The sequence below is a fragment of the Haliotis cracherodii genome, unplaced genomic scaffold (assembly GCF_022045235.1).
Source record: "Haliotis cracherodii isolate W230 unplaced genomic scaffold, xgHalCrac1.p SCAF_23, whole genome shotgun sequence".
Lineage (NCBI taxonomy): Eukaryota > Metazoa > Mollusca > Gastropoda > Lepetellida > Haliotidae > Haliotis > Haliotis cracherodii.
This window is the reverse complement of record NW_027266279.1, coordinates 957,229-981,293: the sequence shown is the minus strand read 5'-3', so window position 1 is coordinate 981,293 and position 24,065 is coordinate 957,229. Positions and strand designations below refer to the sequence as shown.

Genomic DNA, 24,065 nt, shown 5'->3' with positions numbered 1-24,065 from the left:
CATCAGTGAGGTAGCCTTGTAGTTAAAGTGTTTGCTCAGCAGGCTGAAGACCTGGTTTGATTCCTCACGTGTACATTTTTGGTTTCCTAGCTGTGATATGACTGGAATATTGCTAAACTCACTGTGAGCTCATAAAGCTGGTTAACCAATCTGATGATCTCTCTCCATTTCCATCTCTTGCCTTTTAAGTTAAGTGTGCAATATCTCTAGGGACTGGTCATTTGTTATTGGGGGTCAGGGAATGAGAGACTGGTCTTAGGTCTGTATCATTTATTGCTGAGACCCCCATCCCCCCCCCCCCCCCCCCCCCCCCCCCCACACACACACACTTTTATGTAACATTTCTTCATGGCCTCCCCAAATACATGTAACATAGTTACATGACCCTACTCCCATCCCAATAATAAATGGTTCAAAATTAATATGTAAATTATTTATTCTGAAAAAAAATAGAGCTGCATCATTTTTTCATGCCCACTTCTTCTTCCTATTGTAGTATTGTAGTGATAACTGTGGCAACCTACCCTCTTTTGCTGTCATTATTTCATGACACCCCCAATCTCCTCTTTCTCTCAACTCCTCTTCCCCCCCATCCCTCCTTTTGTAATAAATGACGAGTCCCTCAACTCCCAATAGTGATGGATGTGATAAGGTAAAAAATAAATATAAATATATATAAATATTTGGGTAAATCGTTCTATATTCCTCCTGTGTGACCCAGGGATAGAAGTGATGGAGACAGTATGAAGTGATCCTTCTGAATACTAAAACAACTTTTATATGTTAACAGCTGTTGTATCTAGTCAGTTTTTTATACTTTTTCCCCCTGTTGTTTCATTTGCTATGAGTATTTTCGTTCTTTAAAGTTTATGTTATTTTGATCTCTTTCTCAATCTGTAGGACTTTAACAAACACAAATCAACAGATGTCTTGTATCAGCATAATATTAAAAGCGCCATTCCTAAAACTAATTGACATTAAGGTCAATATGGTAGTGTTTTTGTTTTACACAAACTAATAACCCCTAAAATTGTCTTTGCCCCTCCAAGTACATTTTAGGTACCCTTAAACTTGGATTTTTGTAATTCCTATTTCAAAATCTCACATAGAATAACAAATACTTTAAAAACATTAGCTTAAACAAAGAGGACATTTTTTTGAGATGGTAAAGAAAATATACTAAATCTTCAATGAGAGCTAGAAGAAAAAAAATTACTTTGTGGGAAAGCTTTTTATCAAAGATTATAGTTAATGTTCAAGGTTCTGCTGTAAGTGTGTTTTTACTGTGATGATAAGAATTAGTACTAAAATTTTGCTATAATCATTCATAGCAGTTTATTCAATGTAAGTTGTTATAATCATTTGTCTCGTATCAATTATTGCTCTGATGATCTTCCAACTTTTTAATAACTGTTTATTTTGTAACAATCAGCTGTGGTATTCATGTAACTTTTGTTAATTGTTATTTACATTTTTACTCTAAGTCACAGCATATCGGTATGTACTGCACTCGTTACTGTATCGTAGCCGACCCTGCATTCTGGTTCAGTGTCATGCTTTACTGAAGGGCTCAGATCTGAAGTGTCGTCTATATCATGTACATTATCTAGAAACTGACAGCTTCTAACGGATGCTCAAAACAGTTCTATGAGGACATAATTTTGCAATTTTACCATAAAATACTGCCCTGATTGCATCTGAACATTCTTGTCTGGCTTTGAGAACATCATGTCATATTCTCAGAAGTATAAGTTAAGGTGTTGGTTATCAAATGAATATTACATTAATTATTATCATTAAAAATCACAACACTCATCAGTGTATTAGGAACTCAGCATCTGAAATATAATCAGTCACATACATGATAATAACTGTTATTTTCCTTCAAGGCATTCATACAGCATTCATGTTTGTTCAAAATGTTTTTAGTTTAAATGTTAATGGTTACATTTGGAATCTTTTTGGATTTTTTTCAAGAGTGTAAGAACTTTTTCCTTATCTTATCTACTATCTTCCAAATAAGACTCGAAATAAGAAAGTGATATATAACTCTTTATGAGAGTTACGGTATTTGTATATTGATACTTCAAATAAACAATTCATATTGATTTCATATCTGAAATTAGAAAACTTTTTGTAATATTCAGCCATATTGATTAAGATTGGCTAAGTTATTAATGATGGTTTTAACTTTTTGAATGTTCCAGACTAGTTTCAATTAAAGTGTTTGAATTTGTGAGGTCAGTTTCTCATAATTTGTGTGATTTAATAGTGATCTGAGCCACACCCCTGCTCAAATCTGCAATCAAGAAACTCATGAACGCTGTTGTATGAATGGTTTCCACAATGTCGCTGCTTTGTAAATACTTCCGCCAACTAGGTTCAGATCCTGCTGATAATAAAACACATTTACTACTGACTGGACTTTGTGTTGGTTTGCTTGTGTTGTATTCCAGTTTAAATAGTGTTTCAGGTACTGTCAGGGCATGTCAGCTTAATGTGTGAGAAAATCCCACAGGAACACAGGTAGTCGATGTTACCATTTGGGTGAAGCCCACAGGAACATGGGAAGTCGATGTTACCACTTGGGTGAAGATCCCATGAACACAGGTTGTTGATGTTACCACTTAGATGAAGGTCACAGGAACACAGGTAGTCGATGTTACCACTTAGATGAAGGTCACAGGAACACAGGTTGTCGATGTTACCACTTAGATGAAGGTCACAGGAACACAGGTAGTCGATGTTACCACTTAGATGAAGGTCACAGGAACACAGGTAGTTGATGTTACCACTTAGATGAAGGTCACAGGAACACAGGTTGTTGATGTTACCACTTAGATGAAGGTCACAGGAACACAGGTAGTTGATGTTACCACTTAGATGAAGGTCACAGGAACACATGTAGTTGATGTTACCACTTAGATGAAGGTCACAGGAACACAGGTAGTTGATGTTACCACTTGGATGAAGGTCACAGGAACACAGGTTGTCGATGTTACCACTTGGGTGAAGGTCACAGGAACACAGGTAGTCGATGTTACCACTTAGATGAAGGTCACAGGAACACAGGTAGTCGATGTTACCACTTAGATGAAGGTCACAGGAACACAGGTTGTCGATGTTACCACTTGGGTGAAGGTCACAGGAACACAGGTTGTCGATGTTACCACTTAGATGAAGGTCACAGGTACACAGGTTGTCGATGTCACCACTTAGATGAAGGTCACAGGAACACAGGTAGTTGATGTTAACACTTAGATGAAGGTCACAGGAACACAGGTAGTTGATGTTACCACTTAGATGAAGGTCACAGGAACACAGGTAGTTGATGTTACCACTTAGATGAAGGTCACAGGAACACAGGTAGTTGATGTTACCACTTAGATGAAGGTCACAGGAACACAGGTAGTTGATGTTACCACTTGGGTGAAGGTCACAGGAACACAGGTTGTCGATGTTACCACTTGGGTGAAGGTCACAGGAACACAGGTTGTCGATGTTACCACTTGGGTGAAGCCCACAGGTAGTTAGTGTTACCAAAGCAAGGATCTTATTGAAGAATCTGGGATATTTATCCAATGATCATCATATCCTGGCTTTACTAAGGGACGCAACTATGCACAACATTTGGGCAACTAATGCCCCTATTTTGTTTGGAAGAAGTGACACTTGTGATGCATTTCTTTTAGTTCAGAACAAGCTCCAGGACAAAAACCACCGCTTGTTGTTCCATGCAGCTCTCGGCAATATTCTAGCTATATGATATTGCCGCAGTGGCATATTGACAGACCGCCGTCATAGAGCTGGACTGTTGCTGAGTGGCGTAAAACAACAACCAAACACTCTAATGCCTTTAAATAAAAGGGCAGTTAGGCGTGTTCTCACTCACTCACTCTGGGAAGTCCAACAGGGAGTCTATATAAGGAAGTGATGAGAACAGACAATATAAATTCTAATATTTTATTAAAATATCACAGTCATAGTATTGAGATGTAACAATATATTATTTATACTATCACAGATTTTCTAAACGCACAATGTTTGTTGAGGAGTGATATTGCTAATAACATTTGATTTGTCGAAAATACTCGTATGCTGCAATTCTACAGCTTTGAAACATCACACAATGAAGTCGGGAAAAGCATTGGCAAGAAAATAAGTGCTCAAAACAAAACGGAATTGCACATGCTGTGTTCTGTAAGGCGAGATACCTGACATTGGGTCATATTTAATATATACGAATCATGCATTTATTATACGAGTGTGAGGCGTCACATAATTACAAACTTTGATGCCGAAAATATTGAGTAATACATTTAACAGAACATGAATAAACAAAAATAATAAGCGAGAAAAGCTTTTGTTCACTTTGGAGCTTCGTTTCAAGAGCACTGTCTTTAATAAGACAAGATTTGAGATCAGTAATATCAAGCGTGGCTACAAATAATTAAATAAATGAATAGATAAATAAAAACATAGTCCACGTAAACATGTGAAGAAATTTGAATAAATAACCACAAGGTAGAGATGACGATACACACACATTTGTACACATATATGCAGGATGAGGCACGGAAAACATTACTGATCCAAATGATTAGTTTTCAATCAAATATAAAGTTGGTTCCTTTGTATACATATAAAGCGAGTGGTCGACATATTTCAAACCTAGTGTTAATTGAAAATAATTGCAAATCATGTTTATCGCACATTTGTTGTCAAAGAGGCATTATTAACTTCGCGAATGATAGCTCTTTACCCCTTTGGTGAAACACATGAGCGCGGATGGGTGCTGACAAACCTAGTAATCATAATCGGGGCGAACCGGGACTCGAGCCCAAGATCATAGGTTTCTGGCGTGCCCAAGGGACGCAACTCTGCACAGCGAATTGCGGCGAATTGCGGCGACTTAAGGACAGAACTAATAAACTCATATACAACTGCTGACATGTTAACAACCTAGGATTCATTACTGAGCATGCGTGAGATTAAACGTGCTATCGCACAGGCATATACATATTACATACATTAATCACTGAAACACATATATACAAACACTTTGATAACAGTATATTACACTTCTAAGAAAACATTAATTTCCCACAATGCGATGACTTCTATACAGCAGTAGACAAGGTAGGCACGAGGAATGAAGTATTCTCTGTAAGGCATGTTTCACGCATATATGAACGAACTCATACAAATTACATTAGCTAAATAGAATGTGTTCCTGAAAATATCAGTTTCGTCGGGAAAACGGAATATAATAACCGCCGACGAAGAGCGGGAATCAAGGAGTCTTTGTCAGGAACATATTGGATGGAAGGGACGTAAAATCTCCACTTCTGACTTTCTGTATATGTGAGAGATCTGTCCTGCGACAAAGCCGACTGCACATACCGTAAATTCTTGAATAGTCGCCTGCCTTGAATACACACTTGCGAAATGAATAAGCGCCTGCTTTGAATAGACGGGTCAAAGTCTTAACATCTTCCTTTAGGTACCCAATGAAGTAATAGTAATAGTGAAACGAAAGCTGTTATACAAACTGCACAAAAATGACACGTTTTATAAAAAAAATACAAGTCCGGTCTTCTTGGAAATTAAAAGGATTTACCACAATTGACAAAACAGACGCCAGTCTTTAATAGGCGCCGGGTGTAAGACGTCTCTGAAATAGATTCCCGGGCGACTATTCAATGATTTACGGTTGGTTAAGAAAACGATTCCTGCTTAAATTTGACAGACTTATACACGTGCATTACGACAAAGCGAAAGTCCCCACTGCAGCAAGGCACATTACTATATACAAAATCTAAGGCACCAGTTGGCTTCGACTGACTCATTTGTATGCAAAGAATAATACAGTGCTGAAAAAAATGTTAAACTCCTTAACATTTGGTGTACGAACGAGATTAAAAATTCCGATCACAGAATAAGAACACTGTGCATCCCCAGGACGGATTTTGTTACGGTAATTCTAATAATAAAATTCTTGGTTTCAATTGTCAGATCTGTTTTCCTTTGGGATCTTTGGTATTCTAAAAACTCAAGACGGTATGACTTCGTTTTGACTTCGAGGTGGGATTAACTATCATGGCGATATGAAGGAACAGTTGTGTCAATTGTGGCTAGTCGTAGCCGAAAGGGTGTTGCTGTATACTGTCAAGTTGGACATAGCTGCGTGTTGCGAACTCCCTATACAAGCTGACACGATGAAAGGGATGCTATAAGTCTACCCGATGAACAAACACACTGAAGCTGTGAGATTTAACACTGTATTGATATGTTTTGTGTGGTGATCTGCAGAAGCGAAATAACACTCATAAATCGAAACAATTAAAGCAAACAATTAACAGCATTGCGATTTTCACAATCATCATAGTCACGAGAGTAACCCTAGGCCCTGCCGCACAAAACATATTTAGCGCCGAGCCAAGCCAACACTAAAAAATGCCTGAGGTTAGTTGTAGGGCCTAGATCATTTTATGGCACGGGTCCTGTGGGTTTGTTTAAGCAAAATGGTACAAGTGGAACTCTTTTACACTGTTGTTCGCAACAGAGCCGAGAGCATCCCCTGTCAGGGAAGTTATGTTTTGAAACATTTGTAGGACATGTCCCGACACACCATGACACTAAGGATCCCGCACAGTCATGGAGTGATGACGTCTGACGTGGAGTTCGTCATGGCATGTCAAGAATGTCCTAGAAATTTCGGCTGACATCGATGATTGGGATTGAGATCTCTGGACGAGGTTTCAAGGTGGTCGGTAATTAAGGCAACCGCAGAAACTGAACATATGTTAAAAAATTGGTCGCAAATTCCCTATTTGCAAATGCCCTCGAAAATATTTTCTGTATCATTTTATCAATATAGTGACCTCTATATCCTTTTGCCTTGCCTAGGAGGAATATATTAATGATTTATATATGTGTATGTGTGTTGGTTATATATTAAGTATGAAGGTAAGGATCGCCATTTGTGTAGAGATACGGACTGGCATTGTCCCATGGAGCAATATCTCGTATAGATCGCTCGTAAGAAGAGTAAACACACTTATGCTGACATACTATGTGTGTACGATCTTGGAGAAACTGCCAGTGTTCTCACTGGTATCTCTTGAAGTATGGGTTGTGTTGATTGTAGTAATGGGGGTTGGGGTAGTGCGGGTGTTGTGGGTAGTAGTGATGGGGGTGGTGGTGGGGGTAGTAGTTGGGCTGGTAGTATTTGGGGTGGACCTGGGCGTCGGCTTCTACTATAGCCCACTGCATGATGCCCAGGTGGTTCTTCAGGTCGTTGTTGACGACGCTGGACGCCGAGCTGAAGACGAAGTAGTCATCCCCAGAAAACATGACCGAGTTGATGGCGCCAGAGTAGGCCTTGGTGCCTCGGTACTCGCTCTGTAAATATAGCATAGCCACATTTAAATATAGTCAATACGTCATCGAACAGATACCATTGGGCGTGAAATCCAAAATAACCGTGGACATTATGTGAATGGATCACTTCAAATCAGTGATGACACGAGATGTTCACGAGAGGGTAGGCATGTCTTTCTCTACCGGGAACACCTGCCACTCACCCAATGTGATTAAAATAATAAAAACGAGAGTGTTGCCTGACACCGCACAAGAAAAATAGTAGCGTTGCTAGACGCACGGACAACTCGCTCAGGCAATACAGCGATACAGCTCATGGGCCATGATCAAGGCATTTCTGAAGTGATGACCCTTTCTTAAATATGTATTAATTTTATAAAATGCTTGTTACAAGATAGAGACAAACTTTAGCATTCGGCCAACGATTCCAGCTCATGAGAATTGCAAATAGGCATTTGATGCTCAGGTTGTCAACACCATGTAAACATCAGTCGTTAAACAAAAAAGAAAACAGCTTCAATTATCTACCGAAAGAGATTGGGCGTAAAACGCAAAATAACCGTGAAAATTATTAAAATGGATCACTGAAAATCAGTGATGACACCAGGTGTTCGCGAAAAGGGTATCCATGTCCCGCCATACCTAATCATGCATAGTTTGTCCTGACCACTGTAGGTGTTAGTTGAGAATACACTCAACAGACAAGAGAGCTTAGTATATGCTGTGTTATAGAAGCTGCATCACCGTATAGCACCGCAACTACAGCCGTGCATTCGTGTCTCCTACCTCGGAGCTTGAACAGGGGTATTTATACAGCCGTAGTCTCCCCATACTGTCTCCTGTCACGAGGAGGTCCTTCTGGGGGCCGTTTGAGCGATCAACTGCTTTGATTGTCTCCCCTGCATCCAGATGCTGCCACGGCCCTGCAACAGACGTAGTTTGTTTATTTGTTTGTTTGTTTGTTGTTTAACGCCGCACTCCAGCTATATGACGGCGATCTGTAAATAATCGAGTCTGGACCAGACAATCCAGTGACTGACAGCATGAGTATCGATCCACGCATTTGGGATCGATGACATGTATCAACCAAGTCAGCAGCCTGACCATCCGATCCCGTTAGTCGCCTTTTACGACAAGCATATTCACCTTTTACGGCAAGTATGGGTTGCTTAAGACCTATTCTACCCCGGGGTCTTCACGGGTAACAGACGTAGTGGTGCCTCCTTATTTAAACTGATAGAAAATCACTCGTGGCTCAGTGATTTGGGAATTGCAATGTTTTGTGTAGAGTTGTGCCCCTCTAGCATGCGAGGATTCGCATATTCGCCCCCCATTATTACTATTGGTTTGTCCGCACTATTACCGTAATCGTTGGTTTGGGTTTTTATCCCACCCTAGATACCAGTGACCTACTGCCCCAACAGATGTTGAACTCAACTCACAAACTCAGAATGATACACAAATATATCAGACACACATGTGTCTGAAAAACGCAAGAAAAGATATTTAAATGTCAACGCCAGAGAATAGCCTGAATTAATTATCCGCCGAAATATATTTCAATTGGGTGTAAAAGGCAAAATATCACAAGAAATGTCTGTTGGAGTTTGAAATCTATCATTAAAAAATAGCTGCCTATTGACATCGGCACACACACACACACACACACACGCACGCACGCACGCACGCACGCACACATGCACAGACACACACGCACACGCATACAAAGACACACACACGCACACGCACACGCACACCTCAGAGGGGGAAGCTCACCTAGTATAGAGTGAGAGACCAGAGCTTTATGGGTGGTCCAGTCAGCATCCCTCAGTTTGTGGCCTGGTATCAACTTAGGCTTCTTGTCTGCATTCCCTGAGACCAACAACAAGGAAATCATAGTAATCCAAGTCTCAGGGATTCATGTTACTACGGAATCCAAGACTTTCGTTTAACTGAATTAAAAGGTCGAAACATTGTCGTACAAAGGTTTATTTATCTTAGAACTACGTCTATTTTCACAGGAAATAAACGGTCATCTGTCAATAGGAACAAAAGCTACCCATCATGTTAAACGATTAGTAGAAAGGAAACTAAAACATTTAATTGAATTCGAGAACAATTTAAATATGTCATACAATTCACCTCATACCATTTAAACTATTCATTTCGTCAGAACGCTGCATCCATCATAGGACCCCTCTTAGATGTTGACCTTGTTTATAATATGCTGTTGTGAATATACTTAACCAACACCGTCTTCTACTTACAGAAGAACACCTGGAAGTCTGTGGAGGAGGTCTGGAGGAACCTGCAGTCACGTGACCAGTCGATGTTCGTCATGGACAGACCGTGCACCTGCAATAGTTGAAATAGACGATGACGTACTTACAACGAATTTTGTCCTCAATTAAATTTAGGATTATTGATAAATAACGAAATATCTGTTACATTCGTGTGTTTTTTAATTCAAATGCTTACAGATTATTCTCAATTCACTGAAGAAATGTGACATACTTGAGTCTGTAAATTACGGTGTGTTAGAAATGAACTAGTTTGTCTTTGAAACATCTTTGCTTTCTTAATTAACCCGTTAATCAACCAACCCGTGAAGATCTGGGTTAGAATAAGTATTCAGCAACCCATGCTTGCCGTAACAGAACGGGATCAGGGGTGAGGCTCGCTGACTTGGTTGATGCATGTCATCTTATCATAATTGCCCAGATCGATGCTCATGATATCAACCACTGGATTGAAGACTCGATTATATACAGATCGCCGTCATAAAGCTTGAATATTTTTGACTGCAGCGTTAAAAAACAAACAAACAAACGTTAATCAACCATCCATTCTAGGTCAAATACTGGTGAAGCTTCATAAAATACTACTTCTATACTTGAGGAGGAAATCAGTTTAGATCATAGCCCCTCTGACATTCCAACAGGTTTAAGGTTTATTCAAAGTATTCTAGTTATACATGTCAGCTTGAGGTTGGAGGAAACCCGGAAGTGATGCCGACGTTTACCAGTGAGGTGAAACCCACGATCATGGTTTCATGGTGCTGACAAACAAAGAAACATTACATGCACTTACGTTTGACGTTGCATGGACACGCCCCAGGGCTCCCTTGTCCACGGAGCAGATGTGTAGGTAGCCATCATCAACAGCAACAGCCAACCGCATCCCGTCTGCAATAACAACATCGTCATTTGTAATATGTTCGTGAACATTAAAGATTTCAAACTGTATTTTTACTTTTTAATTAATTATGAAAATAACATCCACACAAAGACCACCATCAACTTTGAACAAATGTTTTAAAACAATAATATGACCAAAACGGGCATCCTATATGTTTTCGTTGTTGTTGTTGTTGTTATAAAAGTGTGTAATTGCCCCTTTAAGGACAATCATACTTCTGTTACTGGGGCGGTCGGGTAGCCAAGTGGTTAAAGCATTCGCTCGTCACACCGAAAACCCGGGTTCGATTCCCGACACGTGGGGTCAATGGGTAAAGCTTAGTTCTGGTGTCCCCCGCCGTGATATTGCCAAAACCACACTCACTCACTCACTCACCCTCACTACTACTGTCACGACTATTTCTCTGCATGATCTTTGTATGACATGTCACGTATTTATATAGTAAGTGTCAACACACGGTATCGTCACTATTTGATTCTGAATCATAAACTCATGTTCATAATATAGTCGAAAGCATACAATCGACTCAGCTTTTAAAGATATCTTTTATGAATATTGAAAGGGTTGTGCCGCTTTTATTTTAATAATTAGTATAATTTTGTTGAGATGTTTTCGTTCCGTGCAGGCATCTATACAGAACTCGGAAGTGTAAATACAAAAGCTATTGTACAAATCATTACTTATTATTAATTGTATGTAAGACAGCAATTTTAACCGGAAGATGGATTAATTATTCATTTCCAATCAGAATAAATGGACAAGGAAGCTAACTGATAAATAGGTCGACAGGCAAGAATTGAAACTCGATGTAATGCCAACTGGACGTACTCGGAGAGAAAGCCACAGTGTTGATCTTCTTAGCGCCTATCACAATAGTGTTTTCTTCACGGCCTCTGTTAGTGTCGTTCAGAATGATGACTTTGCCAGACTTCGTTCCCAAGGCAACCATTCGATCATGATGATCAACAGCTACTGCGGTGCATTTCTCCCCCTGTGACAAGAAAATCAACCAAGTGAACATCAGCTGTAACTATAATTAATATCGTGCGGGATAGTTTTAAATATTAATATAGGTTCAGAGGTTGTTGATAAAAGATTCACCAGATTCACTAACTACTGGGCCATGTAAAAGATACTTTGCATCGCCGTGTCGGTTTTGTAAATTGATCGTGAGATATGGGTTTATTTGGCTAGTAAAACATCGGTTTAATGTTACTAATATGATTGCCGCGACTGTTGGGATTTTCAAGGACGACTTAGCGGAAACACACGTACTGATCACAAATACATTTGTGATAAATATGATCACCAAAGTACAGATCTAAAGCACCAAGGTACACAACCATTAGACCATTCAGTACCCACTGGAAATATTCCTAATAAGCAACGGAGACAGTTCGCTGTTACAGTATACGGGAACAATGCTTTTAATGTGCAGGGCCATTTCTTTAATCTACAGTGGCCAGTGGGACGGACTGGATGCTGTGTTACCTCTATCTTGGTCTTCCAGATCGGTATTCGTTGTGAAGCAGACCACTTGATGACCAGATCCTTCCCTGCAGTGACGAAGCAGTACTCTCTGGCCTTGACATGAGTGGTGTATTCCTTGGGGTGGACGGCAATGGACACACTGTCGCCGCTGTGACCCTGTTGGAAGGAGGACGAAACTATAAAACGGGACAGCTGCACAAACATATCTCCAAAAACTTGAGCTTTGTCAAGGTATCCGTACAACCCTTCTTTGCATCTAACGCAGGACGAGACACATCCTGCAGGATCATTGGTAAAGGGAGTCGCCACCACAGAGTGTTGAAACCGGAACCTTTTCCACTCAAAGTGACTGCTGTAAAACCAGAATTCTTCCAGCTCAGACGGAAACGACACCCGGTGTCCGAGGGTCAAGAACACCAGGCCACCCAGCTAGATGATACAATGTGTCTATCAAGATCGACTACAATATCGGCTGGTGTATTTATTGCTCTGTGAAGCTGCGACACTGGACCTTACCTGTACAATGGTTGAGAACTTTTGGTGCAGGTGTCCCTGAAGGATGCAGTTCTTGTCGGTGCCCAGGAAGATGACGCCATCCTCAAAGTGGGCGTGGTTGGGAGCTATAGCCTGGATGTTCCCACTGATGTTAACCTGTTAACAAGTTAGTTAACCTCTAAACTATTACCCCATGAAGCACTATCAAATAGTAATGATACCAGGTGTTCGCAAAAAGACGAGCGTATCCTGCCCCACCGGTGCGCCCATCACAAACACATGCAAAGGCAAGAAAGGGTGTTCAGATGGTACAAATGTAGCGGTAATGTTCCTTGTGTCAGAGTGAAACACCAACAGTAGCAGTTATTTGCTCATATATCCTAGTCATCGGATCATATTTACCTCACAGTAGTAACAAAATGCAAACATCTCGCGACATTTAGAAACAAATAACAAAAAGTCCCTCTTATAGTAAGGTGCCTCGATGGCAGGTGTCACGCTGCTTCAAGGCTCTTGGCTTGAAGGCATTGCTCCAGACGGGTCATGCCGACCTAAATATTGGTAATGTTTGCTTGTTTGTTGTTTAACGACGCAATCAGCAATATTCCAGCTACATGATGTATATGATGGCGGTCTGTAAATAATCGAGTCTGGACAAGACAATCAAGCGCTTGACATCATGAGCATCAATCCACGCAATTGGGATACGATGACATGCATCAACCAAGTCAGTGAGCCTGACCACCCGATCCCGTTAGTCACCTCTTATGACAAACATGGGTTGCTGAAGACCTATTCTAACCCGGATTTTCACGGGTACACACAGGTGATGCTCCTGAGTGATACTTAGTTGAACGTACCTGTATCCTTTGTGGGTTCTTGTATCTGTTCATGGTGTCCCAGAGGAACATCTCACTCCCGCCCCCAGACAGCAGCATGCCATCCGCCAACACTGCCAGGTAGGTGATTGCGGACTGAAACACGAGATGCGTACACAAATCACACGTTCATGCGTTAATAGAACTAATAATGTTTGGCTCTTTCATGGGGCCTGATGCTAAGCGGGTCATCTCGATTTCATGCTTACTTTATAACTTCATAGACCATGTCCCAATAGGGGAGTCAATGACTTAGAAAGGTGAACATCGCTCAGCAATGTCACGTCATAGGAAATTTGAATTTGTTTCATACCGGTCCCATTTTGGGAATCGAACGCTCCATCAGTTTCAGAAGCGAGCACCGTCACATCAAGCTTATCATGTCGTTCAGGTGGAAGTAAAGGACCGGATTTTACCGAAAAAAATACATCGCCCCAGAAATTGCTCGAAAAAAGTCATCATGCTTCAGACTGTTAAAAAAACCAAAATGTCTGCCGCACACAAAATATAAAAAATATATACTTTGGCTCATAGTTTTAATAAATAAAATATCTGGTTTGCAGCTGTAGCTGAATTTTTTTTCAAGTCTTCATACAAATCCTAGCCACCACCCATCCCAAACCCACTCCACCAGCCCCATAATATCAAATGGGCGTTCCTTTTGACCTTGTTCCTTATCATAGTGCCTCTTTCCACATTCCAATAAAGAATGTGACATTATCATCACAAAGCCAAGTTAAAGGTACAATTTGAAAGAAAAGCATAGTTTTCTGTATACCTGGTGTATGTTTATCTCCGAGTCAGACCGACTGAGACTAAAGACGTTGTCGTTGTCGCGGCTCCAGATCATGATGGAGCCGTTGGAGTCGCCAGTGATCACCTCGCCAGTCGACGAGAACGCTAATGCCGTGAAATGGGTTGGGATGTCGTCCTGTAAATATTTGAGATGGTCAGAGATGGTCATACATAAGAACATCGCCTCTTCCAAACTGTAAGATTTAATTATCATCTTTACTTTTTGAACATCACTTCAAACCGGAGTGAGAGAATTTTTTACCTCATAAGACACGATATTATGCAGTCTTTCTAACAAATATATGTGTGTCTGAACTTTGAACTCTTACAACGAATACATGCCAAATATGGCAATAAATGAAAACATCAGTTTTGAAAAACAACAACTGCATAGTCAGACTGCTATAAATATCAGGTATCGACATGGCAGTGTTTTATACGACCCATGGTCATACATGCCGACTTAAACATCGGCAATGTTTGCTTGTTCGTTGTTTAATGCCGCAATCGGCAATATTCCAGCGAACCTGACCACCCGATTCCGTTAGTCGCCTCTTATGACAAACATGGGTTGCTGAAGACCACTTCTAACCCGGACCTTCACGGGTGCACATGGCAATGGTCCTAAGTGATACTTATTTTGAACTTAAACTACATGGTAATTGACAGGTCATTTGTCAAACAAATATGAACAAAATGACGCGCCAAGTGAAAAACAAATATATTTTTTATATGCTCACAGATAAAGATACTGCCTTCTGAAAGATTGATTATTGATCGTGGTTCATTGCATTCAGTGATACGTCATGCACGTCAATCAATATGCATGCAGATCAGCTAGTTAATGTGGAAGTATAAGTATTATTATAGACATAAAGCGTTTGTTTGTTTGGGGATATTTGCACACATGGGTTATGCGTACTAATAAAACGTTTGTGTATCAGACAGTTATGGGATGTTTGCATACATGGGTTATGCGTACAAATCAATAAAAAAATAAGTAAACAGCTTCAAAGTCAAATTTAAAAATCATATGATTTCGAGTTGGTGATCATAATAATATGTCATATCCAGAAGGCATTTTGGGTAAAACACTACAAACCGAACATTTTATATGCCTTAAAATTATCCATTTCCTGGCCATCCAAATATCATGTCCAAATGTCTCTCTTTATTAATAGCATCATCAGTAGTAGTAGAAGTAGTGGTGGTGGTAGTAGTAACATTAGTAGTAGTAGTGGTGGTGGTAGTAGCAGCAGCAGTAGTAATTGTAGTAGTAGTAGTAGTAGTAGTAGTAGTAGTAGTAGTAGCAGTAGTGTCCATTTACACATGCACACTACTTACAGTCTCATTGAACAAACACTGTGCATGATGTATGCTATAAATGCTATATAATATGACTCCAATTATGGAGAGATCGTATCAGCCAATAATTCACGCACGACCCCAGTGTCCATACGGAAGGATCAGATAAAAATTGTTGAAAAGGTTTCACTTTGACGAGTGACGATATGATAAAAGTATTAAAGCAAGGCAAGTCGCTTGTCCGAAACAGACACCGGCTCCGATACCACATGTTCGTGTTTACTGCTCCAGTAACGTTTGTAAATCATCAAAATACTGTTTATTTTTTAGAAGAGCCCGCACGCATGTAATCCAATATTTGCTCAACTAAATTCCATTTGCATATCAATTAAAGGAGAATAAATCAAATATTTGCTTTCAATAAACCCTTCAAATATGCAACCCCCCAGCTAGTTACCCCTCGAACTCCTCTCACTACTTAAAGGACTCGATATTCACAAATATGAAAACAAACCAAGCATATAAATGTTAGGATAATTAGTTTAAATAGACTATTGTTATTTGTATGTTTCTTACCTTCGTCTTATCTTGGGGCTATAACAGTTTAAAATATCAGTGGTAAAAAATATTGCATACTGTCAATAACGTCGTCTTGAAAGTAAAGTGTCGTTACACATGATGGAGTTCTGCATGCACAAACATGCACACACATGCACGCTGAACATCACGGACCTGTCACACATGCACACATTAGCGCCACTACATGCATGCTTCTGCATCAAAGAATACCCTGTCGTGGCGCATAAAGGGAGTTTAGCATTCGTTTGATTGTGCATGCAGTAGGGAAATGTAGAGGGCGTGGTTTATTGTGAAGTGGAGCCCCGATAGTTTTGTGGTTCATTGCGGTTCATTGTGCAGATGCCTTAGCTATGTACATGCATGCTGTAAAACACATCACACACAAGTGCTGTGGGAATTTCACTCATTTCAGGTGTATCATGTTGAAGAACAATCCTGACATTCTTTCATTCTATGGGCTATAAATGGAACAATTTGACGAATTCTGGCATACAATTGTACACGTGTGTACCAGGAAACATACGACACGAATAAACAAATCAAGACAGAATAGTTAATACTGTTGTATTGTGGCTAGAAATGTATTCAAAGTCTTGTATGATGCCGTGATCCATTGTTACGAGCCCCAGCTATACAAGGCTTTGTGAATACCAGCTGATAACGCCGGCACTGTGAGGGAGCTGACGACTATTCATTACTCCACACAATATAGAATGAAAGAATGGACGTGGCATTTTCATATTAATGTTGTTTCCCTTACCTTTTTCAAAGCCCGAAGCTATAATAATATATTTAAATATATTGAAAACTATCTAATTTTTAGAATGACTGACTGGATATAATAATAGGTTTGTTGTCCCAACAAACAACCAAACCAAGCAACCCAACAAAACAACCAGGTATTAACGAATAATAAAGTTAACTCCAAATATGCCGATTCCATCTCGGCAGGTCCAAGTATTCCCTGTGTAATGTAGACATATCATCAATCTAGGTACAGTTTATAAGAATTCACCGCCCACAATACCATGTGAGATGGTCGGGTATCGCGCCAGTCAGGGGACATAAGCTTGCATCATGACACTGACATGAAGGTATTACGTGTGGATGACAGATGTCGATATATTTCTACACAAATTGTCCAACCTGATGACAGTTATTGTATCGTTTTTTAAAGTATTTTTAACTTAAACACAATGCTACAGTTTCTCATAACACATTTTAGATTATCATTTTATATTAATACTTAAAAGATTTTAAAGAACACCCGATATTATTCATATAACGAAAGTTAATATGTTATTGCATGAGAGATTAACTATAGTAATATGACAGAATCGGGTGTTCTTATTAGTAGTATATTAAACGTTGGCTGAATAGATATACGTTCGCACAGGAACCACGCTGCATACAGAGATTTGTTCAACCGTGAAAGAACATTGGTCTAATTGTGTTTGCAAAAGTGTTGTTTCACATCCCAGTTTCAAACGTAAAGCTCAAATGACATCTAATTATCACTGTCAATACACTGGCAATGCACTGTCAATACACTGTCAATAAGTCTCTGAGGGGCATTTAGAAGTTGAAACCATTACATTGTTTACGGATAACAACTTCTTTTATTCCGTGTTATTTTCTTACAAAGAATAAAAGAAGTTGTTGTCCATTAAAATGTGTCTTACCTGATTGGTTCAATATAAAACACATTCCCAATCTATTTGATTCTTGTTTAACGCCACTCTAAGCAACATTCCAGCTACATGAAGGCGGACTGTGAATAGTCGACCAAATAATCCAGTGATTGAGCAACGATCCGTGCCGTCGGGGTACGATATCATCGATCCTGACAAGTCGATCCTGACAAGTCGATCCTGACAAGCCGATCCTGACAAGTCGATCCTGACAAGTCGATCCATCAGGGTCGCCTTTAATGACCATATTGGTTGTTGAGGACCAAATCTGTACCGGAAACCCATGGGGGCCATTCTTTATGTAACCAATCAAACTCAGAACGTTCAGTTATGTGGACTAGAAGCCAAGCGAACCATGTGGAACTCCCCCTTTAAGTTACGTACCTCTGAAAACCCACTGAGCTTGTCCCTGAGTATTCTTGCGTATGGAGTTCGGTCGTGTTCCCAGTCGAGTCTCCAGAAGTAGAGGTGTTGCCGTCCATATGTGATGAGGATGTCATCTTCACTGGGGTAGAAGCACCCCCCTGTCACCGTTTCTGTGTTGGTCTGGAGGGAAACATTACACTTTGTAACCTTCTTGTCTTTTATAGGCATTTCCAAGTTGGAAGAACGTGAATGCAGGAAGTATTTATGGATAACAATTTTTTGTTCTTTGAAACAACGTTTCAGGGCTACTATTTCTCCCTCAATCATGTGAATGATGATCTTTGTAACGTTTCAGGGCTACTGCTCACCCCTTCTAAAGGGGATGAAGGGGGAAGATATTCACCCGATGAAGGGACAAGAATTAACCCTGAAACGTCGTTACAAAAAAATCAAGAAGTTGTTATCCATTTAAAGTTTAATGTCTTCTTGTTACCTTTCTTGTTATTGCATTTACAAAGAGGGTGTCTATGCGTACTTTGAGAAATACTTTTGTTTCGAGGAAACATTGTGACATTCCGTTATATGTATAGAACACCAATTATAAGTTTCCTTATGGAAACAGTTAGTTCGTGTTACCTTTAGAAAATATTTCAAATCCGATTTCGTTTTTATAGGAATTTAAAGCATAAATATCAGATGGCGTTTAATTGATTGTTCCTTTCAGACTACATCAAACAGACCATAACATAAATTGTTTAACATCACCAAACAAATCAATATTGCTCCACTATCATCAAACTTTAAAAGCAATCCCAGAACAAATGTTTCTATTTACTCAAATGTTATGTATTATTCATCATGGCGTTCATCATTTTCAATCTCTTCAGGACCAACTACAATTGACAGAAGGGACATGCACAGCGACTCCCCAATGCCAACTTCAGCTATTCAATAACACTGTGCATATATACGTGCGCAATCAGAATACAGGAACTTCAAATAGCACAGACCAAACAAAACAACACAACTCAAATAACTGATTCGTGTGATAATTGGAATTTGAACAGAATATTGTAACCATGAAAACAGCAGAGTGTAATATTATTTACATGAGGAAATGTGTACTGGAAATAAATCACACAATATAACATTGTAATGAATGTGTGTGTGGCGTATCCTAAAACTGAACTTAAACCATGCTAAGTCCTTCAATTCTCCAACAGTTGGGGATAAAACCACGGTGTCGACATGTGCAGTCTGTTAAATACGTCCGTACCCTTAACAACTCAAACATCACTAGAAATGAGCCGAAGGACAAACATCGACCTTCTTTAATGGGTTATTTTCTAGTTGGAAGACAAATCATCAGTTGATGATCAGGAGCACGTTCTCATCCCAATGCAAGTGCTATGACTACATCATGGCAAATCGTCTTGGCACTGAGCTCGTTGTGAAACGAGAAAGATTTGAATACATTCTTGTATGTGGGAGATGAACCTCCTGAATCCCAATCACATGATTGAAAATATTTCACTTTTATAGCTGTATTTTCTGGCATGAAAGTTCAGTTTTAGGGTACATTACGCATGCAACATGACGCCATCTTACCTTTGCTGCTAACACCTGGTAGCAAATACATGGAGATATTCTTTAGTTTGAACGACAGGAAGTTGAACTCACGACTTTCATTGTTTCCTATCATACTATAACACAACAACTGCAAAATACTAATGTCTGGTAATATGTCCACTATATCTTGACACATTTTTGACGTAACACTGTTTCGTATTTGTGTTGCAATCCACAGCATTTAAACTTAATCTGGATCAGAACACATCGTAATTCAAATCAGGGGTATACCGAAATATCATCATTCTGGATATTTTAAAACATTCACACTCTATGACACATAACTATTATACAGGATATGTTGGTAGCACTCGGACTGCACAAAATACAGAGGCGTTAATTTGCTCTGATGTAGTTCTCATCTTCCGAATGTTTAAGAAACAATACAGTTGAACCTATGATACATGAGCTCGATTTTAAGCCCGAATTTCTTGATAAATGTGGCGGGGAGGACTAAACTCCCAGGTAGCATGCCATCACCGGCCCTGCATCGGCCCAACGTCGGCTACACCATCGGCCCAACGTCGGCAAACTGCATCGGGCCGATGAAGTTTGCCGATGCCGATATTGCAGGCGGTTGCCGATGTAAAGCCAACGTCGGCCCGATGTAGGTGTGCTAGCTGGGCTGGTTCATCTGTCAACCGGGGGCACGGGTGGCCCAGTCGTCTAAGGCGCCGCGGTTCGCTGTGCAGAGTTGCAGAGTGCAGAAACCTATGGTTGTGGGTTCGTATCCCGGTTCGCCCCGATTATGTTTCTAGGTTTGTCGGCACCATACCCGTGCTCGTGGGTTTCACCGAAGTGGTAATAGTCTAAGACCTGCATCACTTCGGGCTTTCCTCCCACATTAAGCTGACACGCCGTGATATAACTGGAATAATGTTAAAAGCGGCGTTAACCCCAACTCACTCACTCATCTGTCAACCATAGTTATGGCATGCTATCTTGAAGATATTCTAAACAGTTTATATTCTGTACTAAACCCGACCGGTTCGTGTCCAGCACTGGAGGTGGTACTTACAGTGGTCTTGGTGAGCATGCGCTCCGTCTGCACGTCCCAGATAGTCATTGTGTGTCGAAAACTATCGTCAATCACCATCATCAGGTCATTGTCGATATGCTGCAGCGTCTGAGAACAGAATATAAGACGTCAACGCCAGAGAATCACCAGTCTCCATTATCCACCAAAACAGATTGGCAGTGAAAGGCAAGATACATTAAATGATAAACATTAAATGAATGGATCATTGAAAACCAGTGATGACACCAGGTGTTCGCGAAATGAGAAGCATGTCCAGCCCCACAGGTAGAACCCGCGACTCACACTTTGCATACAAATAGTGAGTGTTCGTTGCCTGATGCCGACTCGAGAAAATACTCGACTGAGCTGTATATTGAAAGTATGGTCAGATCACTGTAATAAATGGCCTTTACCTATATTTTGATCTGAACGTTTACAAATTACTAATATGTCTCGATTTTGTTCAACATTATTTATCAATCATAACAATCTCTCAATCATTTTTACCTTTCATTTGTTCTGTTTTATGAGAAATGCACCTGAGACTTAATACTTAATACATAACTAACAGACTGCTGTAAAACAGTGGGGGATGTACATAGTCCCTGTGACAAATATGAGGCATCTTCTCCCGACTCTCATGGTCAGTGTTGTGTAAATACTTACATAATCCGAAAACGAAATGGACGTGATTCCGTTTTGAAAGACCCCAAGCCCAATCAATGCAATTGTGGATAGACTGTCCACGTCCCAGATCCGAATATGAGCCTGAAAAAATAATAACATTAAACAATGAAATTTAAACTAAACGCGTGACTTGATGACTGACAAAGAAATGCTACGCTTGTCACTGTCTATCAGGACGCACTATGGTTATGGTGGAAGGTTAAGTTCTTCCTTTTAAATTTGAAGAAAAACATCTTTCTTGAATCGTATTGGTGTGGTTAGTTCTCATGTAATGTCCTTCTTATGCTTCAGTGTGTAGGTTTGTCAGCACCAGACCTCTGCTCGTGGGTTTCACCAAAGTGATAAACGTCTTTGGCCTGCATCACTTCGGGCTTTCCCCCCACATTAAACTAACACGCCGTGATACAACTTGAATACTGTTCAAAGCGGCGTTCAACCCAACTCACTCAGTCAATTTACATTGTAATTGTTATGCTTCACAAAGAGAATGTTCTTAATAACTCACCCCATGGTCCGACCCTCGTCCTTGCAACTGACCGGTGGCCACTCTGTTTTGCTGTGGATGTATAGTCAGACTGAAACAAAATATATATGATATATACATCAGTGTGATGCGCTTTGTAGTTAGCTGGCCCCAACTCTGTACAGACAATTACGGCGCTTTAGACGACTGTGCTGCCCGCAGCCCCATTGATGCAAAGGACAATAAGGAAGGTATAGGTGGGTATGCGTTTTTAGTACATTGGTATATGAGTCAGTTGGTATGTGGGTATGTGGGTCTAGCTATGTGGGTATGTGGGTGCGGGTATATGTGTATGTGGATGGGTATGTGTACATGGGTATAGGTATGTTGGTATAGGTACATCTGGGTATGGGTATATGTTGGTATAGGTACATCTGGGTATAGGTATGTTGGTATAGGTACATCTGGGTATGGGTATATGTTGGTATAGGTACATCTGGGTATAGGTATGTTGGTATAGGTACATCTGGGTATGGGTATATGTTGGTATAGGTACATCTGGGTATAGGTATGTTGGTATAGGTACATCTGGGTATGGGTATATGTTGGTATAGGTACATCTGGGTATAGGTATGTTGGTATAGGTACATCTGGGTATAGGTATGTTGGTATAGGTACATCTGGGTATGGGTATGTTGGTATAGGTACATCTGGGTATAGGTATGTTGGTATAGGTACATCTGGGTATGGGTATATGTTGGCATGTGAGAATGGGTATGTGGGATGTGGGGATGTGGGCATGTATTTCAGATGACTAGCTGACATCCCGAATATGACCTGGGATCATCAGAGAATATATTGACACACCAGATACCACACGTTTCACACACGCGTCTTGTTTGGTTGTTTTTTTCGTTTGTTGTTTAACGCCGCACTCAGCAATATTCCAGCTATATGACGGCGGTCTGTAAATTATCGAGTCTGGACCAGACAATCCAGTGATTGACATCCTGAACATCGATCTACGCAATTGGGATACGATGACATGCATCAAGCAAGTCAGTGAGCCTGACCACCCGATCCCGTTAGTCGCCTCATATGACAAGCACAGTGGCCTTTTACGGCAAGCATGGGTTGCTGAAGACAAATTCTAACTCTATCGTCTTGTAATTATGTGAAGGCTCTTTATTGAACACGACAGTAAACCTTCAACACTGCTCAACGTTCAGAGGAGTAGGGTACGTACCACGTGATGTCTTCGTTGTGGCCAGTGTAGAAGCGTTGAGTGTGGTTGTGCCAGTCGAAGATGACGACGACTGCGGCCACGTAGTACACCAACTCGGACGTGTCCAGTATGTCCAGGTTCCGGTGTCGGTCACTTCCTCGATAGCCGTAACTTAGGACGTCAAGGATTTTACTTTTTGTTGTATACAAATTAAATCGACTTAGATACGTGATGACTAAGAGTACTTGTTTTGCGCCGCAATCAGCAATATTTCAGCAATACTCGAGTCAGACAAACCAGTGGTTGATATCATGAGCGAGGTGTGATATCACGTCGTCGGGTACAACTACCGCGATCAAAAGAACCTGCACTGGGTATTAACCGTTTCGTAGATAGGCATATGAGATGGGGATTGAACTCTATGCCAGCATCCTCATGGGGATATCAATTGATACAAGCATGTTGCTTCAGTGACACAATGTGCTTCCTACTGCTTCCTTGATCCAGCGGACATCCGGGTTAGAAATGGTCTTCAGCAACCCATGCGTCTAACGGGATCGGTTCGCCAGGCTTGGTTGATGCATGTCATCGTATCCCGATTGTGCTCATGATATCAATCACTGGATTGTCTGGTCCAGACTCTATTATTTACAGCCAGCCATCATATAACTGGAATATTCCTGAGTCCGGCATTGAAAATGTAAAAGAAGTTCCTTGAGAAACATTAGACACCTACGTATTCTATTATTTAACGAAGGGCGGTGGGTGTTGCCTAGTGGTTGGCATATTGCTAAAAGCGGCGTAAAACCAGACTCACTCACTATCATTTCACGTCTCGTCGCGCAATCTTGTTTATGTATGA

At 40.5% G+C, this 24,065-nt stretch overlaps 2 protein-coding genes across 7 annotated transcripts in view; both read right to left on the bottom strand.

Moving 5' to 3' along the window:
- Positions 1-2,469: 2,469 nt before the first annotated feature.
- On the bottom strand, positions 2,470-5,175 carry LOC139471896 (laminin subunit alpha-3-like). The gene is made up of 2 exons (XM_071254408.1): positions 5,108-5,175; positions 2,470-3,565 (listed from the first exon to the last, which is right to left on the bottom strand). Exons 1-2 carry the CDS (start codon positions 5,173-5,175, stop codon positions 2,470-2,472), a joined length of 1,164 nt encoding a protein of 387 aa, XP_071110509.1.
- LOC139471618 (echinoderm microtubule-associated protein-like CG42247) overlaps positions 4,904-24,065 on the bottom strand; it is a 95,947-nt gene continuing 76,785 nt past the window's right edge. For 4 of the 6 annotated variants that reach the window (XM_071254006.1, XM_071254005.1, XM_071254001.1 and 1 more), the window contains 17 exons: positions 23,225-23,374; positions 22,021-22,090; positions 21,495-21,596; positions 20,829-20,936; positions 19,790-19,804; positions 18,200-18,361; positions 16,122-16,139; positions 14,224-14,376; positions 13,428-13,541; positions 12,589-12,723; positions 12,073-12,228; positions 11,410-11,572; positions 10,474-10,568; positions 9,651-9,738; positions 9,160-9,255; positions 8,170-8,306; positions 4,904-7,404 (listed from right to left, as the gene is read on the bottom strand). In XM_071254006.1, coding sequence (XP_071110107.1) covers positions 7,111-7,404; positions 8,170-8,306; positions 9,160-9,255; positions 9,651-9,738; positions 10,474-10,568; positions 11,410-11,572; positions 12,073-12,228; positions 12,589-12,723; positions 13,428-13,541; positions 14,224-14,376; positions 16,122-16,139; positions 18,200-18,361; positions 19,790-19,804; positions 20,829-20,936; positions 21,495-21,596; positions 22,021-22,090; positions 23,225-23,374 — 2,056 coding nt within the window. In that variant the 3' untranslated portion in view covers positions 4,904-7,110. The remainder of the gene's footprint in view (positions 7,405-8,169; positions 8,307-9,159; positions 9,256-9,650; positions 9,739-10,473; positions 10,569-11,409; positions 11,573-12,072; positions 12,229-12,588; positions 12,724-13,427; positions 13,542-14,223; positions 14,377-16,121; positions 16,140-18,199; positions 18,362-19,789; positions 19,805-20,828; positions 20,937-21,494; positions 21,597-22,020; positions 22,091-23,224; positions 23,375-24,065) is intronic. The other 2 variants (XM_071254003.1, XM_071254002.1) reach the window with 2 other exon arrangements.

Excerpts from the sequence above, each read along its gene's own strand:
- LOC139471896 (XM_071254408.1), bottom strand. The coding sequence starts at position 5,175 with ATGCCTTACAGAGAATACTTCATTCCTCGTGCCTACCTTGTCTACTGC. Across the intron at positions 3,566-5,107 it reads TGTATAGAAGTCATCGCATT|ATTCTTCAATAAGATCCTTG; the intron begins GTGGGAAATTAA and ends TAAATATCCCAG.